This window comes from Gallus gallus, chromosome 26 (genome assembly GCF_016699485.2).
Source record: "Gallus gallus isolate bGalGal1 chromosome 26, bGalGal1.mat.broiler.GRCg7b, whole genome shotgun sequence".
Taxonomy (NCBI): Eukaryota; Metazoa; Chordata; class Aves; order Galliformes; family Phasianidae; genus Gallus; species Gallus gallus.
The window spans coordinates 743,846-764,103 of NC_052557.1; the positions used below are offsets into that span (position 1 = coordinate 743,846).

At 49.2% G+C, this 20,258-nt stretch overlaps 1 protein-coding gene across 17 annotated transcripts in view; it reads right to left on the reverse strand.

The window, feature by feature from the left end:
- The window catches only part of PPP1R12B (protein phosphatase 1 regulatory subunit 12B), an 86,158-nt gene that overhangs the window by 22,811 nt on the left and 43,089 nt on the right, over positions 1–20,258 (reverse strand). For all 17 annotated transcript variants that reach the window (XR_005841867.2, XR_005841866.2, XM_040652776.2 and 14 more), the window contains 5 exons: positions 14,652–14,742; positions 14,023–14,193; positions 13,415–13,598; positions 12,777–12,889; positions 12,227–12,271 (listed from right to left, as the gene is read on the reverse strand). Coding sequence is in view for 15 of the 17 variants with exons in the window: in XM_040652776.2 (XP_040508710.1) it covers positions 12,227–12,271; positions 12,777–12,889; positions 13,415–13,598; positions 14,023–14,193; positions 14,652–14,742 (604 nt within the window). In the remaining 2 variants the exon portion in view is untranslated. The remainder of the gene's footprint in view (positions 1–12,226; positions 12,272–12,776; positions 12,890–13,414; positions 13,599–14,022; positions 14,194–14,651; positions 14,743–20,258) is intronic.

Genomic DNA, 20,258 nt, shown 5'->3' on the forward strand with positions numbered 1-20,258 from the left:
CGAGCTTGTGCAATGCACGCTCATTGGAATGAGCTTTGGGGATGGAGGAGGAGGGAGGGGAGAGAGCACGGAGGGAAGGGAGAAGGGTGGGGAGAGCACACCTCTCAGTAACCTTCAGGGAGCTCTGCTGAGCTGAACGTCCCGCTCCCTGCCAGCAGTGCAGCACTGCAAACGCAAGGGGATGGCTCACAGTGCCAGCTGAGCAAGCACACAGCATTCAGCTGCCACAAGCACAGGGAATGTGCCCTCCAGTGCACTGATTTAACAGCTTTATATGCTAAGTACAATCTGAGAGTCCACCAGCAGCTGTAAGGTACAAAGTTCTGTCTTTTCTCACTGGGAGGGCGTTGGCTCAGCTACCTGTGCTGAAGTGGATCAGCATCAGTGCTGTGGTGGCACACAGAGACACTGAGGCTGATCCAGACCCGTTCACAGCCCCCAAAGCAGCCACTGACCCACCAGCATGCTGGGGCCTGCCCACCTGCAGCCACGCGCTGCCCCAGCCCTGCAGGTTGCTTTATCATGGAGTAGTTCATAGTCAGTGCAAAAAAAACATCCATATGAAGTACTTCTAAAATATCATCACTCTCACATACCCGTTAGTCTGAAATACTGCCCCTTTTCTGCACAGTGCCTGGTAATTGTGCACCTGTACGAACACACACAACTCGGGAAGGGCTCCTGGGATGCAGCCGTGTGGTTGACTCCCATCATTCAGCACTGCCATGACCAGGAGAAGCGACACAGCATCACTGCGTGACCACACAGTGGGGAATGTGCCCGCCGGATCCCCTTCTCTGGCAAAGTCACTTTGAGGTCAGGTTTCCACTCAGTACTTCACCGCAAGGAAGGAGGAGATTCAACCTCCACTGACAGCAGGAAGGGAAAAAAGTTTGCAGAGGTCCAAATCTGCCCGGAAATATTTCTGCATTCCCTTTTAAAGGTATGGAGATGAAGCTCAGACACATGAGAAGGCAGCAATGGGCACCCTGCTGCTCAAGGAGACCGTGGCAGGACCTTGATCTTTGCAGCCCGCATCTGTCGCACTCATCAGCCCAGCATCCCCGCCTCCCCACAGCACAGAGCGGTGACAACACAGCAATTCAGACACTAAAGGCACATTTATAGCACCTGCACACATGGGTTGGCCCTCCTGGCAACAACAGACGTGGAGAAAGCTGAGGGACTCCACAGTTCTCTGCCTCAGCATTTGGTGGCACTCAGGCTCTCCACATCTCACGTCCTTGAAGCTGTGGGCAGGAGTTGGGGAGCAAAATCCCCCCGCTGTAAGAGGAGTGCTTTTGAGGGCAGCTGATAGGGCTGAATGTGCACGGGGCTATGGGATCGGATGATACCCACCCCGGGGCCCCGAGGGATTTGCTGATGGGGCTGCCATGCTCCCCCCCTCCATATCCCAGAGCTGTGGCTGTCAGATGGAGCCCCTGGTGACTGGAAACGGAGAACCATCGCTCCTGGCCTTGGGAGCAGCGCTCTTCAGCATCGTTACTGATGACACACAGTGGGATCCACTGCACCCTCAGCATGTCTGCAGAAGACATTGAGCTGAACAGCGCAGCTGATACAACAGGAGGAAGGAGATGCCATCCAAGAGGACCTGGGCAACCTTGAAAGTGGGAACGCGGTGATTTCTAAGGTCCCTTCCAACCCAAACCATTCCATGATCCTATGATTCTTTCAGGCTCTGTTTCTGAGGTTTCAAAACATCAGTAACTGAACCGGGCTAACTCGTGTGGCAACCTCCATCACGATTACAAGGCTGACAAAGCCCAGCTTAGTCATGAGGTGGAGCTGAACAGCCCCACATCTCAGCTTTCTGCACCCCTGCAGTCCTCCAGGACTCACTGCGGCGTTTCTGCTGGGGAGGGGCGGCAGCGCTGAGCACAGAACTCACAGCTTGAGCCTCAAAGCACAACAAAACCTGAGCTTTCTATTCCCTACTCATTAGAAGTTAATTAGTCATCCAGTGCAGATGCCTCACAGATTGACAAAACGCATCTTAGTGGACAATAACTCATTTTAAAGAGAAGGGGTAGCACGAGGAATAGCATCCTTATTAGGCAGGAGAGAGACAGCAAACGAGATGCAATATGGCAAAACACGTCGGCTTCCATCCTTACCTCAACAAAGGTGCCTAATTTACACTTTCTTCCTGCCGCCTCATACAGCTTTACTTTCAAGCTCTCCCCTGTGTAAGTATGAAACCCGACCTTCCTTTGCAGCTCTCTTGTCCTCACATCCCCATGTTTGTAATACTCAAGGTCGTGGTTTAGATGCGACTGCTTCTGTCTGTTAAGGATATTCCTCAGTATGCAGCACCAGCCCGTCCTGCGCCATCGATGTGGTGCTGCTTGTTTTGTCAGGGCATATTTGTACAGCTACCAAATAGATGAGAGACAACACATCCAACCCCCCCCCCCACGGCCCCAACACCTTTCCTGAGCTCTGCCACATCACTGGTCACAAAGCCCACACCACCACGTGTTGCCCAGGCAGTAACTTCAGCCTGAACTCCATTTACAGGCAGCATTGTGTTAAAACCCCTCTCATCCGTGAGCACTGCAGTTGGAGCACCTTCTGTCTTAGGGCAGCGGGGTCAGATCCCTTTTCAGACACTTTTCCTTTGGGATAGCTGTCCTGTCCCTTCCTTTGGAAAGGCCACGCGTGTTCCTATCCAAACAGACCCTATTTCTGTAACTGGGGAGGAAGACCAGTATACAAGAAGGTGACACATCAGAAAGAGGGTTCATTCAAGTATCCTCTTTACCTGTGCTGGAAGACTTCACCTACGCAACATTGGGCTGATGAGGCAGATTTCAGCAGCAGTACCTTCACAAAGTACAGCAGACAAGAATGGGAAACAAAGGCAGGATTTGCAGAGCGATGTGAGCCCACAGAGCTGTGCAGGACCGCAGGAGTCCTCCTGGGAGAGCTGAATCCTAATAAAACTTGAAGGATGAGGGAGAGCGGTTGGTATTTTTGGAACAAATCATCCCAAGCCAATCTCCTGAAAGTCCTCCCTGTCATTTTCCACCTCAGGTTTGCCACGCTCTCTCGTACGCCGCTGAATTACTCCTCATTCAGCTGACTTCTCTTTCATTTGCAGCCAAACCTCCCTATCTCCCCCAGGCAGAGAGGCACTGAGGAGCACCATTTGCTTCCCCAGATGAGAGCATTTGCATGGCTCAGCTGACAGAGGGGCTGAGCTGAAGACAGCACTGGGGCCACACGGCAGCAGGATGCTCCCCACACCACGCATCTCCTGGCTGGGTCTCCTCAACTCCATCTATGACATCAAACACAGCCAGGGAGCATCGGAGCATCCCTGCCCACCAGCACACACCCTGCTGAGCAGGTCAGAAGGCTCCAGCATCAGTCTGTCGTGGAGCAGCACTTCTGGGCACAACTCAGGTCAGAGTGCAAACAGCCCCGGCACTGCTGGGACCCCCGGACTTCTGTTTGCTGCTCAATCACAAACCTTCACAGCCTCCACTTCTGGATTTTGCACCTGCAGGAGGAGGGCGCGTTTGGTGCTGTTCCAGCCCAGGGAAATACTGAAATCCAGACTGCATATTTTAGGTAATACTTCATCCGTTCTGAAGCCACATTCATTCTCATGACGCCTCTCTGGAGAAACAGAGTGAACTGAACTGTCCTGTCCTCCTATCTGCCATAAGAGAGTTGTTCTGGGTCTAAAATAGCCTGTAAGAAAACAACACAACCAAACCCCAGCAGCCCATGGCAGGGGATGGAACCCAATGGTCCTTGAGGTCCCTTCCAACCCAAACCATCCTATGATTCCATGAAAACAAAACAAAAAAGTAACAAAAAACCCCAGAAAAACTCAGTTTGAACACAAAATACTCAGTAAGTACTGAACTATTGATGCAAGCTAGAAAGAGTAGATTCTGGATTGGATTTCCAATTGCTTTTCTGTTATTGGGTTGGCATGCAAAGCTAAAATCCATAACGAAGGGCACCTCCTTCAAAACAAGAAGAATCCAAGCAACATTTACACAGTGGCCAATATTGTAATCAATTCTTCCATACCATCCACCTCAGGTCGTCCTGAAGCCTTTCCACTCACAAAGCATCAACAATTACTTCCTTCCCTGGAAGAATCCCACACGCCTTGCATTTGCCTTCTGCTATACCCACGTGCTTGGGTGTGAGCACTGCTATTGGTGAAGGCAATGCCTGTGGCCAAGCCCAGCGTTGCTCTGACAGCCCAGGGCACTGCTTTAACACCTGGGGTGCCACAGATGGAAGGTTCCAATACCAGCAACCATCACAGCTCGGTACGGGGGTACCTCTCTGCTGTCCCTCTATGTGGAACCTCATGGTCAGAAGGTCTCAGCTACTGATGAGATGTGGGGAATGGAGTTAAGCTGCACAGAGAGGGCTGAATCCTACTGGCACTGCTGCCCTCGCTTCTTGATCCTCTGTACCCCACACCCTTTGTGCAGTGAGATTCTGCCAGTAGAGAAGCTGTTTGTTTCAATGCTTAATGAGTTGGTCCGAAATTAGCAGTGCTGTTAACTAGCCTGGGAGATGCGATGAAAAGTTTGTCTTCAAGGCTGCAATATAAGCCTTGTTTCTTGCATGGCCAACTCCATGTTCCCCATGAGCTGCAATCCAGGCTGCAGACACTGCGAATCCAGAGCAGTGCTGTTATGTGGGACAGCACAGGGTCAGAGCTGCATGCACAGTCACATCAGCCTGCTGCTACTTGGGATGATGAAGTTGACTGAAAAATACATGCTATATAAAAAACTACTTTAAAACACTGTAAATAAATCACTGTAAAATTACATGCAAGCTTTAACAGGTTCAGTTATAGCTTCACAGGGTTTATTTAGGACTGAAAAAGGCAGCAGCGGTTCTGTTCGGCAGCAGAAGGCTGAAGGGCTGTAGCAAAGAAACTATTGGTCAGGCAATAAGCTCTGTTGTAAACGTGATGTAAAGGCACTGCAGCACTTTGCCATAAATGGAATACAAACTGTGGAAGTGAGCAGGCTCTGCTCTGCAGTGCACTGAGCAGGATTCCCAGGAGCAGACCTGGCATTATGTCTCGTGGATACGAAGCAGAAGGAGAGGATCCTCCTTTCCTCCCCTCCCAAACACTGCTGCCGTTCTATAACTGTACGTATAGCATCATACGTGACTCCACTTTTTACTCCCATCACTAAATTTACCATAGAAATGCTGGAAGCTGTACCCATTAGGCTTACCTGGATTAGCATTAAGCTGCAGCAGAAGATAATTTTAGCGTGGGCTGAGAATAGCACATTTCATATTTAAAACTTGAGAATCTTCCTGCCTTCGTACAAATATAGAAAATAAAAAGCAATGGTGAAAGAGTCAAAAGAAGCATCACTGTGAGCACAGAAACCTCATTTTATCACCTACAGGCCTCACATCATGCACGTGGGAGATGAGCATTCAGGCAGTTCTATGGGTCTGAACGGAGATGTTTGGAACAGGACGAGAAGGGACACACAGTGATTGGAATGGGACGTCCCCAACTGCACCAGCTGAGGACGGAGCTTAAAGAAAAGTCTGCAGAAAAGGAAGAAGGATTTCAGGGCGTTGACTTCATCACCTCCAGAAGGGATGTCAGTAAGAGGTTACAGAGCCGGATGGCAATGGTATCAATAATCAGGAATAACAAACAGAAGGGATTCTCCTCAAGGCTGTAAATGCAACTGGATGGTGCAGGGGCAGCCCCAGCACTCCCAACTTTAATACCATAATCCTACATGCCGGGAAGGGCTGCTGTGCACGGCCCATTTGCTTCATGCTCCTGCAGAAGCTGACTGTGCCCTTCCCCAGTCAGGCTCCACTCCCAGCATCAGTGCTGTGTTTTGCTCAGAGAAGCAGTGTGATGAGCGCCGGAGGGCTGATCTCCTCATCCACTCTGAGGTCCATCTCAGAGCACTGCTGATGCCAAAACCAAGTGACTTCATCCAATGAATGACAAAGCAGTGTCAGAACATGATATGTCCCAGCTCAAGTTGTTCAGCAGTTGCACTCTGTGAGAGGTTTGTGACATTACCTCCTCCCCAGCATGGCAGAAGCAAACATATGGTGAGCTGCAAAGAAGAACGCAACAGAAACTCCCAGATATTAACAGGCAGAGTCAGGGAAATGAAGAAAGCCAACAGGAATATAAGAACCAGATGTAAACACGGCCATTTCCAGCTACGAGACCTTCCAAAATATGACATGGAGAATTAAAACCCTCTGAGCACTCACAGTCCCATCAGAGGATCGCAGACTTCACAGAGAGTCAGCACAACGTGTGTGCATGTCCCACCTGCCCCCCCCTCCATGCCCATAGGGCCTTTGTGCCACGGAGCAGCCAGCTCACCCAACGCAATGCTCAACAAACCTGCAGCTTCAACACATTGCTATCTAACTGTGTTTCAAGCTATTCCTGGCCTTCCTTCAACAGCAGCAACAGACTGTGGTGCAGAAGGTTACGTTCCCTCCCAAGGATGCAATCTAGGAGTAATGAAAGAAAAGCCTATTAAAAAAGCAGTGCTCAGCATTCACTGTGTGCGAGGTGCCTACCAGAGTGAGTAAAGCAAACACACTGAGGCAGGACAAACCAAAGCTGGGGGCAAATCCCTGCCAGGAAGGAGTTTCACAGCTTAAGGGCTCCACATCCGGACACATCAAACAATGACGGTGGTTCTGCCAAGCGGAGTTACTCCTAAGAGACAAACTGCACGTCCAGGACCAAAAGCAAACGGCGACTTCCCAAACGGGAGGCTTCTTTCTGCAGAAAAGCATGCGGGAGGATATAAACTCCGAACAAAAAGTGACCTTTTAAAGACAAGGGTGACAAACAACATCACCACCCCTGAGTCACTGGAACACGCGATTTTTCCTACAGTGCTATTTTCCAAAAGATATTTTATTGCCAGAGAATTTGAGTTCAGTTTTCCAAACAAATGCAGATCACTCTTCATTCCTTTTCAGCCATGTGAGAGTGAAACTTCTGCTTTTCACTCCTTCTGGGCACATCTGGGAGAGGAACCATGGCCAGCAGGGCAGTGAGAAGCACTGGGAAGGAAGCACTGACTGCACTCCATTTGTGTTGCATCCCCTGAAGCCATCTCCTATTGCCATGAACATCTCCCCCGAGGCAGACAGCCCTGCCCACCTGACACAGCCAAGAAGCGCCGCCCAGACATCAGCAGTGTCTGTCCTGCAGGCTGGATTTTCCTGGAGAACATCAGGAGAGATGTCTGCACTGTGGGCTGATGGACAATGAGGTACAACCAGCAGCTCCAAAGGGATGGAGGGCTGCTATGGGTACCTCAGAGGTTGGAGATGTCGCTCCCCTCCGTAATTTTCAGCATGTTGCAGATATGTATAAGCATAAACAGATGTTGTTAGCTTTTAAAATCAAAAATTACAAACACAATCAGCCTGAAAACAATAGCTAGGTTTGCCCAGCAACCGCACTTCCTGCAGCCAGTCCTGGCTCCTGAGTGCACATGCCACACTCACACAGCACAGGAGGGATGCACACATATGGCACTGATCCCACTGCAGCACCATCACACTGCTCCCAGCCCCTTCTGGGAAGGAAGGAGGATCACTGGGAACATGTGAGTCGGGTCCCATGTGAGCAAAGGAACTGAACCCTGGGATGAAATGGGATAACTGGAGCTGCCAGCACAGACCTCCCAGCAACGCCAGCAAAAGCCAAGGAATCTGCTGGGTATCCGATCCATTGCTAACCTCAGCTCCACGGCTTCAGGAGCAATCACCTGCTGACAACTACAAAGATTTGTCACCCTGAACTATACTGAAATTGCGAGAGTAAGTTACCAAACAAGAACTTAAGGCATAAAGTTACTGTGAACAGCCACGGCTCTGTGACCTTGTAAATCCTTCCTGGAGGACTCACTGCTTTGCTTCATCTCCCTGGGACTCGCTGCCCATCATGGTTTTGTGTTACCCATCTCCATCGTGGACACTGCTTCACATTACACCTTCCTAATTCAGCAGCTTGGTGAATTACAGGAATTAACCTGAACGCATTTAGCTGTAACCCTGTAGTCTGCATAGCAGACTTGGACTGCTTGTCCTTTAAGCACGAACAATGTGCTTTCCCAGAGCCGTAAATAGGGACTGGACAGCCATTTAAATGCTGTATCACCAGGGATGGCAGGCAGCAAGTCTGATACTCTGCTCAAAACACTACGGTTAGGAAGAACCAACAGAGGAGAATCATCTGTGCAGATGTGAAAAAAATGTTAGAGAAGCACACAGAATGAATCTTAATGTCTGCGGTGCCTCCCCCTTCCAGCTCCCAAGGAAGCCAGGGTACTCCAAGAGCAATAAAAATGTTCTTCACCACATTTCAGCTCTATGCCAAAACACTAACTCGTGCTCTTGCAGCAATTTTCTGCTATTTCAGATCCAACTTTATACTGCTAGCTGTACACATGCTCAAGATCCCCTCTTGCTGCAGCACACACAACCTATTACAGCATTTTTGTTTATAAACAAGACTAAACAGAGCCAATCTCTCGTAGTCTCCCTTTAAACATAATTAAGCCCTCCATAATTTAACTATAGCCACACAAGTGATGCACAGCTACCACCTCTGTTACCTGGGATGTGGGCCAGGTGGCTCCGCTCCCTCATCGCACCGCATCTATGTTAGAAGTAAACATTCAGAAGCAAAACACTGCATCCTCATTGCCCCAAAGGGACCCTGGGCTGGCAGCAATAAGGTGTACGGTGAACAACATCACATCATGCTATCTAGGTTAAAAGAGCTCCCTTTCTTATCAGCTGGCAAGAAGTTCACCTATTTTGTTCCCTTTTATGAGTCAATTTTCCCTCGTATCTCAGCAAAACAGAGCGGGCTGCGAAGACATACCTTACCATATTAGGCAATCTGAGTCCTGAAAGCAGAGGACTCGCATCCTTTCTTAGCTTAAAAAGACAGTCCACAACATGACAACAGCCTGCAGGGTGCTGTGCTTTGTGCTGGGATCCATGGAGGTAGGCAAGACTTGAGGGCTCTGACAGATGCAGACTGGCTGTAACAGGCAAGGAACACCACCAACCACAACTGCTTCTGATCTTCGGGTTGGTCATCTTTTTTAAAAGATGGATTTGATAAACAGCACAGTTAGAAAGGCTGAATTGGAAGCCTCTATGGGAGATAAAATGCCACTAAAAGCAAAAATATAGGAGAGAACCGTGACATCCCCAAATAAGGGCTCCCAAGCTACACTGTGGAACAGCTCCAATGTCAGGACATTCGGTTTGCCTAACAAACTCTTCAGTTCATGCTCCTTCCCTTGGAACTCACAGAATCGAGCTTAGAAATGCAGCCCTTCCACCAGAGCCGTTGTTTCTATCAGCCCTCACCTGTGCCTGCTGATTTCAGGTCAGTCACACAATCAGGCAGAGGAGGAATTGGTTACAGACCAGGGTGGGCTCAGGCAGCATTCTGCAGAACGTAAAATACTCACAATTCATAAATCAAAGGTCCAAGAGCTGAGAATGGGGTTTATTTAGCACCTTACTATGACTGTAACCCATAACTGCATGCTTCAGTGTTATCCCTGCATCAAAGTTAATGCCATTAACGTGTCTGAGTTTTATGCTGTGCCATACAGACCGTCCTAAGGGAAGTCCATGGAAACAGATGTTTTCTTTGACACTTTGATTGCCTGGGATGTCATCAACGACACTCAGCGCCTTCTGCTGGATTTAAAGCTTTCCCCTGAGAAACTGTGCAGCACATGGGTGAGACACACTTGTAATGCCACTAAAGAGGACTACAAGTAGATAAATGCTCTAAATTATTGCAAGCATTTTTCTTCTTCTCGTATACTCAGTACGTCATTTGGAAACAGCTTTCTTCCAGACTGGACCCAGTTTTTCCTGCTAGGTAACAGCACTGCAGACAGCAGGTGTAAGTCAAAGATAGAAAGAGCCAAGGATGTGGAAACCCCCTCCAAAATCATACCAGAACATGGATGTGTACCCATACCCACCACCCAGCACTGGCACACGCTGACCCCACTGGATGCTATTCTCACTGCTGCCCTGCAGCCTTTGGCTCACAGTGAGCAGCGCAGGCACCCCACTGCAGCCCACCCCACTGCAGCCCACCCCACTGCTCAGCTCCCCCTGCACTCTCACAACTTCTCACTTTGGGAAGCAGAGCCCAGATGGAGGCCAAGCTCTTTCCTTCTCTCTGCTCTGAGCTCAGGTCTGCCCAATCCCAACAAAGGCTCTTTCCTTTACACATTCCTCCCAGTGGAACCATGCAAAAAAACCCTCCTAGAACTGCTTCCCCAGAGGCCTTTTCCAGCCAAAGCCCTTCTGCCCTTGAACATTTATTCCACAATAAAACTTTGTCTGCTCTTCCAACTTTCCACAATGTATCCAAGCAGTCTATATCACCAGGAGAAAGGCAGGGCTGGTAGCAAAACAAATGAAGGTTTCCTGACGCATCCTATTCGGAGACTGCTCTCAGTTGCCTACCACTCAGCCAGAGAGCCTGGGCTGCTTTCCCATGCTGGGTTTGTAAATCTCAGCCAAAACATTTCATCCACTTCTGAGAATTACAACAACTTGTCTTTGTTCCTCTATCAAAGGCTGCACCTACCTCGTCTTTGCTGAGCTTCACTGCTGCACAGTTTGCTAGAGGGAATTGAAGCAGGGCCTTGCTTGGCTCCCGTGACAATGTGACTGCTTAGCAGCCAACATACAAACACTGGATGAAAAAGCTGCTCACAAACTCAGGGGGATTTGAGGGTCTGCAATGGGACATTTTACCACATTCAAATTCACAGCAATGATGGCTGCACCTGTCGGTCCAGAACAGCAAGTTATTACTGATAGAGTAATGAATATGAACTGCATTAACTGCTTGGTGCTGGAATTGTGTCCCAGCAGCTGCTCAGTGACTCCTGCCAACCCGAGGGGCAGTTTGCAGCACAGAAACCTCTGTGATTTCAATGTAAAATAAACTGGGGAAGAGTGACCAAGATGACAGCGCTGGAGGACTGCACAAAATAAGACATCCCTGTTATTTCTACTTTGTAAACACTTTCAGATAAATCTCTTTCAGTCTCAAGGTGAGATGACTGAAATTGCAGAACAATTTTAAGGATGATATATGGCACGAAAGATTCACATTCCAGTGGAAGATCTAACAGAGCTGGGTATGAGTACCGTTGGAAGTGCGAGGCTACTTCACACAGTCAGCACCCCCTGCCCAGCACACACCATGGGAAGGAATACCCCGAGTTTCACACCTGCAAAGCAAGCAGTGGGAAAGCAAAGGCTGGCACTGAAAGACACGGATGTGCCAAGAGCCATCGCAGCTCCATGTGACCCCCAGGAGTCCAACCATGACTTTGCCCCATTTGGACCAAGCATAGGAGGAAGAAAACCAAGAATAGTTCCTTTTCAATACAACAAATGCTTCCATCACTGTACTGAATTGCAAAGCTTGTGAGAAGCTACTCTGAGTTCAACGTTTCTATCAGAGATTAAATGTGCACAAGCAGGCTGACCTCCATGCAACCTTCAGCTCGCTGTTTTCCTAGGTTTGCACATCACACTTTGAGAGCTTGGAAATGTACTCAGCTTTAACAGTGTTGGAGTAAGTCATGTTGTCAGGCTCAAATGTGTTTTAGACAAAGACAGACAGCAACAAAAGAAACCAAGTCAATTTGGAAGGACTCAACAATTATTATCAAGAGAGGGCCTCAGAGGATAATGAGACTATTGCAATAACAGGGGAACAAAGAACAATCTCTGATTGCTGCTTGGCAAGACAGCCTTCTGCACAGAAACAAATCCACGAGGAGACAAGAGCACAGATTTTAGAAACACAAAACATGCCATCCAAACCAACGTGGTCAGGATGGTGCTGAGACACAAGGTCACACGCTTTGTCTCTCTGAGAGACCTGGCAGCCCTGCTCCATGGACACCGCTGCTCTGACAGCTCTCTCCATAGCACGCTTTCTCCTGTGCGGAGCTGATTTTGGCACTTGGGTCGGTCTGCAGATATTCTGCATCTTTCAGGAAGCAAACTGCCCCCGGCTCCCTCCCAGTCGGCTCATGAACCTCTCATATGAACAAAAGCACAGCCACAGAATTACTGCCACCGGCACCCAGGAGCAAAGCGCTGCCTGCTCGGAGATGTTCTCACTCACCCGAGTTTCCTTCACTTCCTCATTTCCATCAATGTCGTCATCATCCTAGGATGAAAAGCAAATGCTATCATGAGGCAGTCTCGGGAACAGTCGTGTTGCTTTCTTTTTTTTTTTTTTTTAATATCATAGCAAGATAAAATGTTATTTATGATTTGATGTTACAGCTATGAACACTTCTACCAAAATAAGTGAATAAGTGCCCACTGAGCTGCTTCTGGCTGATCACCAGGTAAGGTTAGGTGATCTAATGCCTATGTAGAAGACCTGAGTAGTGGAGAAAGCATTACTCCCAAGACTGCTGCTGTGATCTGAGTGCTTCTGAAGACTCGTTAAAAACAAAGCCAGGCCTTTCGGAGCCTGCCTCCTGGATCTACATGGCCCAAAGGGTGATGTGATTCCTCTGCAAGAGCCAGTCTGAAATAGGAGCTGCAGAGGGATGGGCCAAAGGGAAATCAACGGACCTGGGAAAAAGTCTTAAGCTTGGAACTGGAAAGAAATTCCCCAAAATATGACAAAGCAAGTTTCACTTCTCTAAGGAACCCAAACTCACATCTTTTGTTGAGAAAATGATGCCGGTGCCTCTTCGCCTCTCTTTTGGCCGCCGTCTCTCTCGGATCGACTGCTTGTTGGCAGATCTGTCGTCTACATCTGCGTCTTCGCACTCTGGCCAAGCAAAGAAAGACTGCTTTGGTTTCAGTGATCTGCATCTGCACTTCTGCTAAGGCACTACCTTTCTTTTCAAGCTGATCAAGGCCATTCTGGCTTGTGTTACCTTACAGAGTGAGTAAGCCAAATAAAGTGGAGTCGGAGCACCCTACCACACCTGGCTACTCACGTTCCTTCCTTCATCCAAGACCAAAGAGATCACACCAGCTGTCATCTCTCACCAGATCACCACAGCCTACTTCTATTCTCAGGACAAACTATAGCAGCAGAATCAGTACCCCAGCTCTAAGATCTAAATACAACACAGACTCATGTTACGTACTCAAAATGCAAACCTCTTCTATGCTCCTCTCCTACAAGCAGTGGGCTTTGCCCTACATTAACACCTAATGTCTGTTTGTTGAGACGGCAGCTTCCCACACTGCCCCTCAGAAGAAGTACACTCATTTACTGTATGCACTGCAAGTTCTAAAACTCATCAAAATCCCTGAGCTGCAAATCGTCCTCCTGCCGGGCACGTACCGTTCTTCTCCATCTCTGTGGCTGCACCTCTGAAGTCTGCTGGATTCCCAGAGTCAAGACCCAGATACTTGTTTGTTCGAGTTAGGTAAGAACTCGTATAAAGGAGAGGAGCTGACGTAGAAGGAGATACAGGTGTTGTAGGTTTGTCTGCTTGCACTGGGCACCTTAATCGCCGATAAACAGTCTGCAAACAAACAGACACGACAACCAGTTAGCAGAACGAGAAGGAAGGTTGGGACTTCAGGCAGCTGAGTAATCCTTCGGAGAGTAATATTTCCTTCACCACCATCCACCAGATCAGATTGGAACAAACATTAACAGCACTGTGCAGCTATGGACATGAACACTGTATAGTTCCTTTGCTGGGAAGCCTAGGATCACTGCTTTGCCCCTACTGCCAGTAACACAAATGAGTTATCTCAGAAACAAATGATTTTGAGTGAAAAAAATCAGGAGTGCAACCCCTCTGTGGCAAGGATAATCCTCAGCATCTTTCCAGCACATCACAGCCCCCCTTAAAATCAACAGGAAACCCCGTAAGAATTTCTCTCAGCTAGCCTAAAGGGTTCAGTGACCACAAGCAATGAGAGGCAATGCAGGAGGATCACCTCCTCGTCTGTATTTCTGCTCCACCGTGTGCGGGTCTCCTGCCTCTCACTGCTGTCCTCAGCAGGCTCTGCGCTCTCAGCCTTCTCACTCTGCTGCTCCTGAGCCTGTCGTTCTGCCCGGGAGCGGCTGAAGGTTCTCTCTGCCTCCTGGAGGTCCGTCAGCGTCACACCCTGGAGACAACGGAGAGTCAGGATTCCTTCATTTGTGCAATTACATTCCAAGTCTTCCAGCTCACACAGCAGGTTTAAGGTGCTTCTGCTTGGCCCACCTAATGCTTGTGGGCCTCAACGTTATGCTAACACAAAGAAAAGCATTTGGTTGCCTTTCACACATTCCTCAGTGTGCCCACGTAAGCACAGCCTCACAGCAACCCAAACATCCATGATCAAGCTACCAGCTAAAGGCAGCTATTCTGCTGCTCAGGAGAAATGGGGATTCTGCCATCTCACCTCCATGTGCTCAGAGGGTTTTATAACAACTCCTCGTGTGTGCTATTATCAGGATCCCCCCAGCGCTGTCAGGGCAGACGAGGCCCTCGCACCAAGCAGCCATTTAACAGCACAGCCGTGCTTCCTCGCACAGCAGCTCTTCCCACCCACACGTGGAGATGAGGACCTCCATCCCTCACCTGCGTGGATCTGCGCGTCTGCCGGGCCTGCCTGGATCGCGCCTTCCTCAGCGACTCCGCCTCCTCATCCCGCACCGGGGTCAGGTATGACCTGCAGGGAAGGGAGCAACAAGAAAAGGCAAAAGAGATTACGATAGGAACGAAAGCAGACGCTCTGCCCTCACGGCTCAGTGAGCTCCACAGCTGAGATGTTATTCTCTTTCCTATCTACAAACATCATTTGGCTCTGTCTGCTAGCACTGCTGCTGTCGCCCGCTCTGGGACATCCTTGCTGTGAGCAGGGGATACAGAAATGCATGCATTCTGTCCTCCCTGCAGCCTCTAAACGAACTCTTCAGCATTGAACAAGTCCAGTTAAGTAAGTGTAACTATGTGGTGTATCATTTACCCCCATCCATGTCTTACTACGCTCGTTAGCAGAAAAACCAAACAGCTCTTGCTCAGATGAAGAGCTCAAGAAAGAACTCCTGCACTGCACATTGCTCAGACCCTCCTTCCTGCACTGTATGCACCCTCATATCCCTGCAATCTGCTGCCTTCAGCAGTGTGAAACCCATCACAGCAGCACCTGGCTGAGCTGCAGGCATCACACAAAGGAGGAAAGGGTTAGGAGAGGAAAGAAATGACCTCCATGCACTGGAGCAAAGCGAGCCCCCTGGTACCGAGCAGCACGCAGCTAACACAGAGACTGTGCTACCATTGGATTTCACTGAACCCGGGAGATCCCAGCATCATTCACATGAAAATATCTTAACTGAACTCTGTACAGAGGCTCACAGAGGGGGAACTTAAGAGGAATTCAGCAGCGCCGCAACAGAGCACAGCGGTGAGGCTCATTTCCATGCTGGTGGATTGGCTTCCATCTTAGGAAAGATTAATTAGATTGGATTCTTCAGCCTGGTAATGGGGAATGATGATTAACGCCGGCTCACAGCAGAAGAGCCAGAGTGTCTGAAATGAAACATTCCTTTGTAGGTCTATCACTGCCACAGGTTAGCAGAGTATCAAAGATGTGGATGGGTAATTAGCCAAGAAAGGGATAAAGATCTATCGAGGAATGCAGTTCATTTGCCCAGGGATTCCTTGCCTGCTTTGCCCTCTGCAGACCATCTTCCCATGTAAAGCAATGGGCTGAACAGATTTTTCATCTGATCCAGCAATTTATTAGAAAGATTACTGACTTTGCTACACTACGGCAAAAACCCAACGAGTCCCTGAGGCCGAATCATCCCAAAATCAACTGCCCCACGGCTTTTAGCCCTCTCTGCATGACCTCATGCCCAGCACTGACTTAGCAGGTGCATGGCTGGCAGCACTGAGCAGAGGCTCCATCACAGGCTGTCAGAGAGCTGTGGGTGCCCCAGCTCTTCAGGCATTCAGGGCTGGGTTGGATGGAGCCCTGCATGGCAGGGGTTGGAGCTCCATGGCGTTTCAGGTCCCCCCCAGCCTAAGCCGTTCTATGGTCACTTAACAAGGCTTCTTCTGGCTGCACAGAGGTCCTTCCATGGGAGCTCATACTTTGCACTTAAGTGTCAAGAAAGAAGAAACCAACCCAACAACCACAGTGTGTGTTCCACCTGACAAGCCAGGCCCTGAACTGCTCTGAGTGCACTGCATGGGCTTCCAAAGAGCACGAGGAGGCTGAAGGCCACCCACGCTGGGGCTGCAGGCGATGGATCGCGCTCTGGGAGATTGCTACAATGGAGATGTCCACAATTGGTCTGCCCGCACCAAACTGCACTTCCAGGGTGCAATTCATCACCTTCAGCAAGAGCCTCTAGGGCTGATCATGGGAATGCATTGCAGAGCAGCTCATTTCTTCCCATTGATTACCCAGACAGAAACACTGGCTGTGATGGATGTTCCAACACTGGAAGTGCCTAAAATTCAGAGCGATGATTGCCTCCTAGGAATCTGCTGCTTCGTGAACAAAAACCTGCTGTTTGATGTGCAAAAGCTTTGCAGCTCCTAATTTTGTAGACAAGCAGTTCTCTTCGCTCCCCTTTATGCTGTGCAAATGGGCTGCCCAGGTAATGGCACATTAAGGAAACAATAAGCACTTTCTGCAGCTTTTGACACAAGTAGGATGGCTGCTCTTTGCAGAGCATCCAGAAGCAATAAGCCACCTACAGGAAGAGTGCATTTGTAAAATATACTGCCAGCCGAACTGAGAGCAGTAGGAAAAGGAATATCCTGAAACACGCCTATCAGGTCATGGTGCAGCTAAGCAAGGTGGGCAGCTTATGGCAATGGCTTTGCATTGGTGGAACTTGGATCTCATGCTTTGAAGGACTGCAGGATTCAACAGTGAGAGCACAGGGGCCACATGCATGCAGCGAGGGAGCAGAGGAAGGACGAGAGCAACTCTCTGCCCATAGAAGGACCCAACGCACACGACGTGGTGCTGGGGGAACACTGGGCTCGTTCAGGAACGCTCCTGCTTCGTGTGAGCAACGTGAGATTGCTGCACTCAGCACAGCTCGGATACAGCATGTGTGAGCATAGCAAGAGGAATGACATGTTGTCTCTTACTCCTGCTTCTTCCCACACCTTCCCTCTGCTCCTCGAGAACTTACACAAAATAGGAATATTTTAAAGCATCGTTAACAATTTTGCATCCAACCTGCAGCAGTGAGTTAACATTCAGATGAGGCATTTGGCGAGGCAGGGCGGCACAGCTGGGGCTGCAGCTCTATTGATTGCTGACTTTTGGTTTCCATTTACACAATTCCCTGCTGCTCCGAGCTCACCCAAGGCCATTTTACAAGCATGAGGTAAACAACTTTTCTGATACAAATCAGCAGAGCCACTGCACAGCAACACTGCTGCTTTCTCTGAGGAAGCAGCCACAGCCTACTTTTTTGGTGATGAAAGAAGGTGGCTGTGCTGTACCATTTCAGATGCAAACAGCAGACAGCACACCTGCAGGAGTGGCTGAAAGGAGGCAGCAAGCTGGGATGCAGCCACACAGCAGGGCTGGGCTGAGTGCTGGATGAAGAGCAATGCACTGCTCTCCAAAGCAGAAGAAATGCAGATCACAGCAAGCTGAAGGAGACAGACAGCAAAAGTGGCATATAAACAATCCCTGAGGTTTTGATTTTTAAGTATTATGATGCTCAATGAAGTGCACTATCTCTGCCATCCTACTGACTCAAGCAAATGCCACATGGTCCGTGCAGACCTTATGGAAATGACCCAACACGTTGCATTTCCTTGCAAGAAAACACCAACTTTCACTGTTAATTCTTTTAATTGGGGCACTATGACACAAGCATGGATCCCACCAACTGCTCACCAGCAGCTCAAGTAGCAGCAGTGAAACACAAATAGAAAGGGAGAGGCCAAGTAGGGCAAATGACAGCCTGGATATCCAAGCTGGCAAACCAAGGATGCAACAGCAAACCTGCAATAGAGAACATGTGCTGCAGAGAAAGGAGATGCTGTGGAGGGACAACTCTCCCACATAAAGGGTGAATGGTGCAGAATAAGAAGTGCCAACCTCTGCTAATGGGCACATGGCTCATGGTGATGGTGACTCCGATTCCTCAGTCCAAATCCTCCTTCTAGCTCAGGAGTGAGTCTGACCTGCACTCCCCAGACAATACCGGAGGCCATCTCAGAAGCCAGGACAAGGCTTGTGACTCCTCCAGCTCTGGATGAGATGGGTAAAGGGAGCCAGGCACAGGCTGGGCTCCCCGCAGGCGGTTCGTTAGCATACAGATGGCTATCCAGCCTATCAACACGTTTGGAAGAGCTTTTTGCAAAAGCACAAGACCACTATTCCAAACACTGCAGGCATTTCAAGTATCCTTACTGCACAGATCTATCTCCGTAGCTGTATGGCGATCAAAGGATGGAAGAAAAGCCCAGAGAAAATCTGAAGCACTGATACAGTTCGTCTGGAAACCACTGGAAAAGTACAGCATCCCAGCAATGCAATCCTACAGGCTGGAAATTTGCCACTAGCAAAGGAACTCTCCATAAGCTGGGGATGGAAGAGCAGCAAGTGCAGGTTTCATGGGAAACAATACTGACAGCAGATCCAAAATACAGTTCCCTAAGTTAGATATTAAAGCAGCAAATCAATCATTGATAATCACACGAGGACAGCTGGGCAGCACGCTCTCCTGCACTCACATCCAACAACAGGTTTCTCTTCTTTGCTGCTTATCCCCATGCTAACACATTGCACGCATCAGCTCACAGCCAATGGAAACTTTTATCACAGAAGTTGCCACAAAATGTTGTCTGACTATAATGCAGCAAGAGCATTCAACAGGCAGGAGAGAAGGACGACACATCCGACTGCAAAGGATGGAATGGGGAGTGAGGGGAGACAGCCAGACAACGCTGAGGTATTTGATGAGCAGAGGACAAAAGGATAATGAGATCTCAGGACCACACTTAAAGCATTCTGCAGCTGCCCTGAAAAGGCTCCTCTGAGTATTTCCCATTTCCAGGCCTTTGCTCTTCCCTCCCATGCTGGTCCTGGCTGTTGGGAGCTGTCATTGTGTTCCAATCTGGACTGAATTTTCAGCTCACGGAATCTCAAAAGCCTGATTTTCAATCAGCTCTTTACAGTCTGATTTGCAGGTTAATGAGCACAGGATGAAGTTCTCTATCTGCAGGGCTTTGCTTTGCCCAACGCATTCAGGTGCTGATCTGAGAGATTATGAGGCTGGTGATCTTTGTCACCTGTTAATCACAATAAGTCCCCTTTATCTCTCCTCAAAACTCGGCTTTGATGCCATGTTTACAATGGTTTGAGGTTACAGTACAGCAGCTGATGCTCCAGGAGCACTTCCACTCTGCCTGCGTTCACCTCCTTGTGCTGCTCACAAAGCAGCGCAGCTCCTGCAGGGCAGACAGCTCAATGCCAGCCCTCTGCAGGCTGCACTACTGCGGTGCAGAGCAATGAGAGCTGCTCTCACTCAGCCCTGCTGCTCCTCTCAGCCCCACGTGCCCTGAGTTTCGTCTGCAAGGAAAGGAAAATCAGTGCTGTCACCTCTTGAGCCAGGAGAGCTCCATGTCTGGAGCCAAGGGACACAGTACACAGCCTGGAAGCTTTAAGATGATAAATGCCTTCCCTTTGTAGCAATGGATGACCCTCAGCATCACAGCGATCACGGACCTGAAACTGACACCCTTATCTGGAGGCAGCGTGCTGGAGCTCTGAATCCAGATCCTTACACATATCTAATGGATGCATTTCCCCCTTTTCTGAAACAACAACAAGTAATCCAGGATTTTTTTTCTGCAAGACAAAAGCAAAGAGTGCTGCCAACACGCAGCAAGCCAGCAAGACGTTCTCCCTGCTGAACTTCAGTTATCGAATGCAATTCGCTGCAGTCTCACAAGAGCAAAGCCTTCCAGGTTGGAATACTTGGAAACTGGTTTGTGTTCAGCACACTGGGTGCCAATACCCATTGCCGAGCAGTGCATCACTGCATCACAGAACAAGGAACAACCGCTGTCTGCGGTGCTCAGAGGGTGAACCTCTGTGCTTAAAAACTGCTGCACAAAACAGAGAGGGATGAAACTCCACCTCCTGCGGCTGATGAGCAGACAGGCAAAGATGCACATGCCTTACCTCCCTTGGTATCGTTC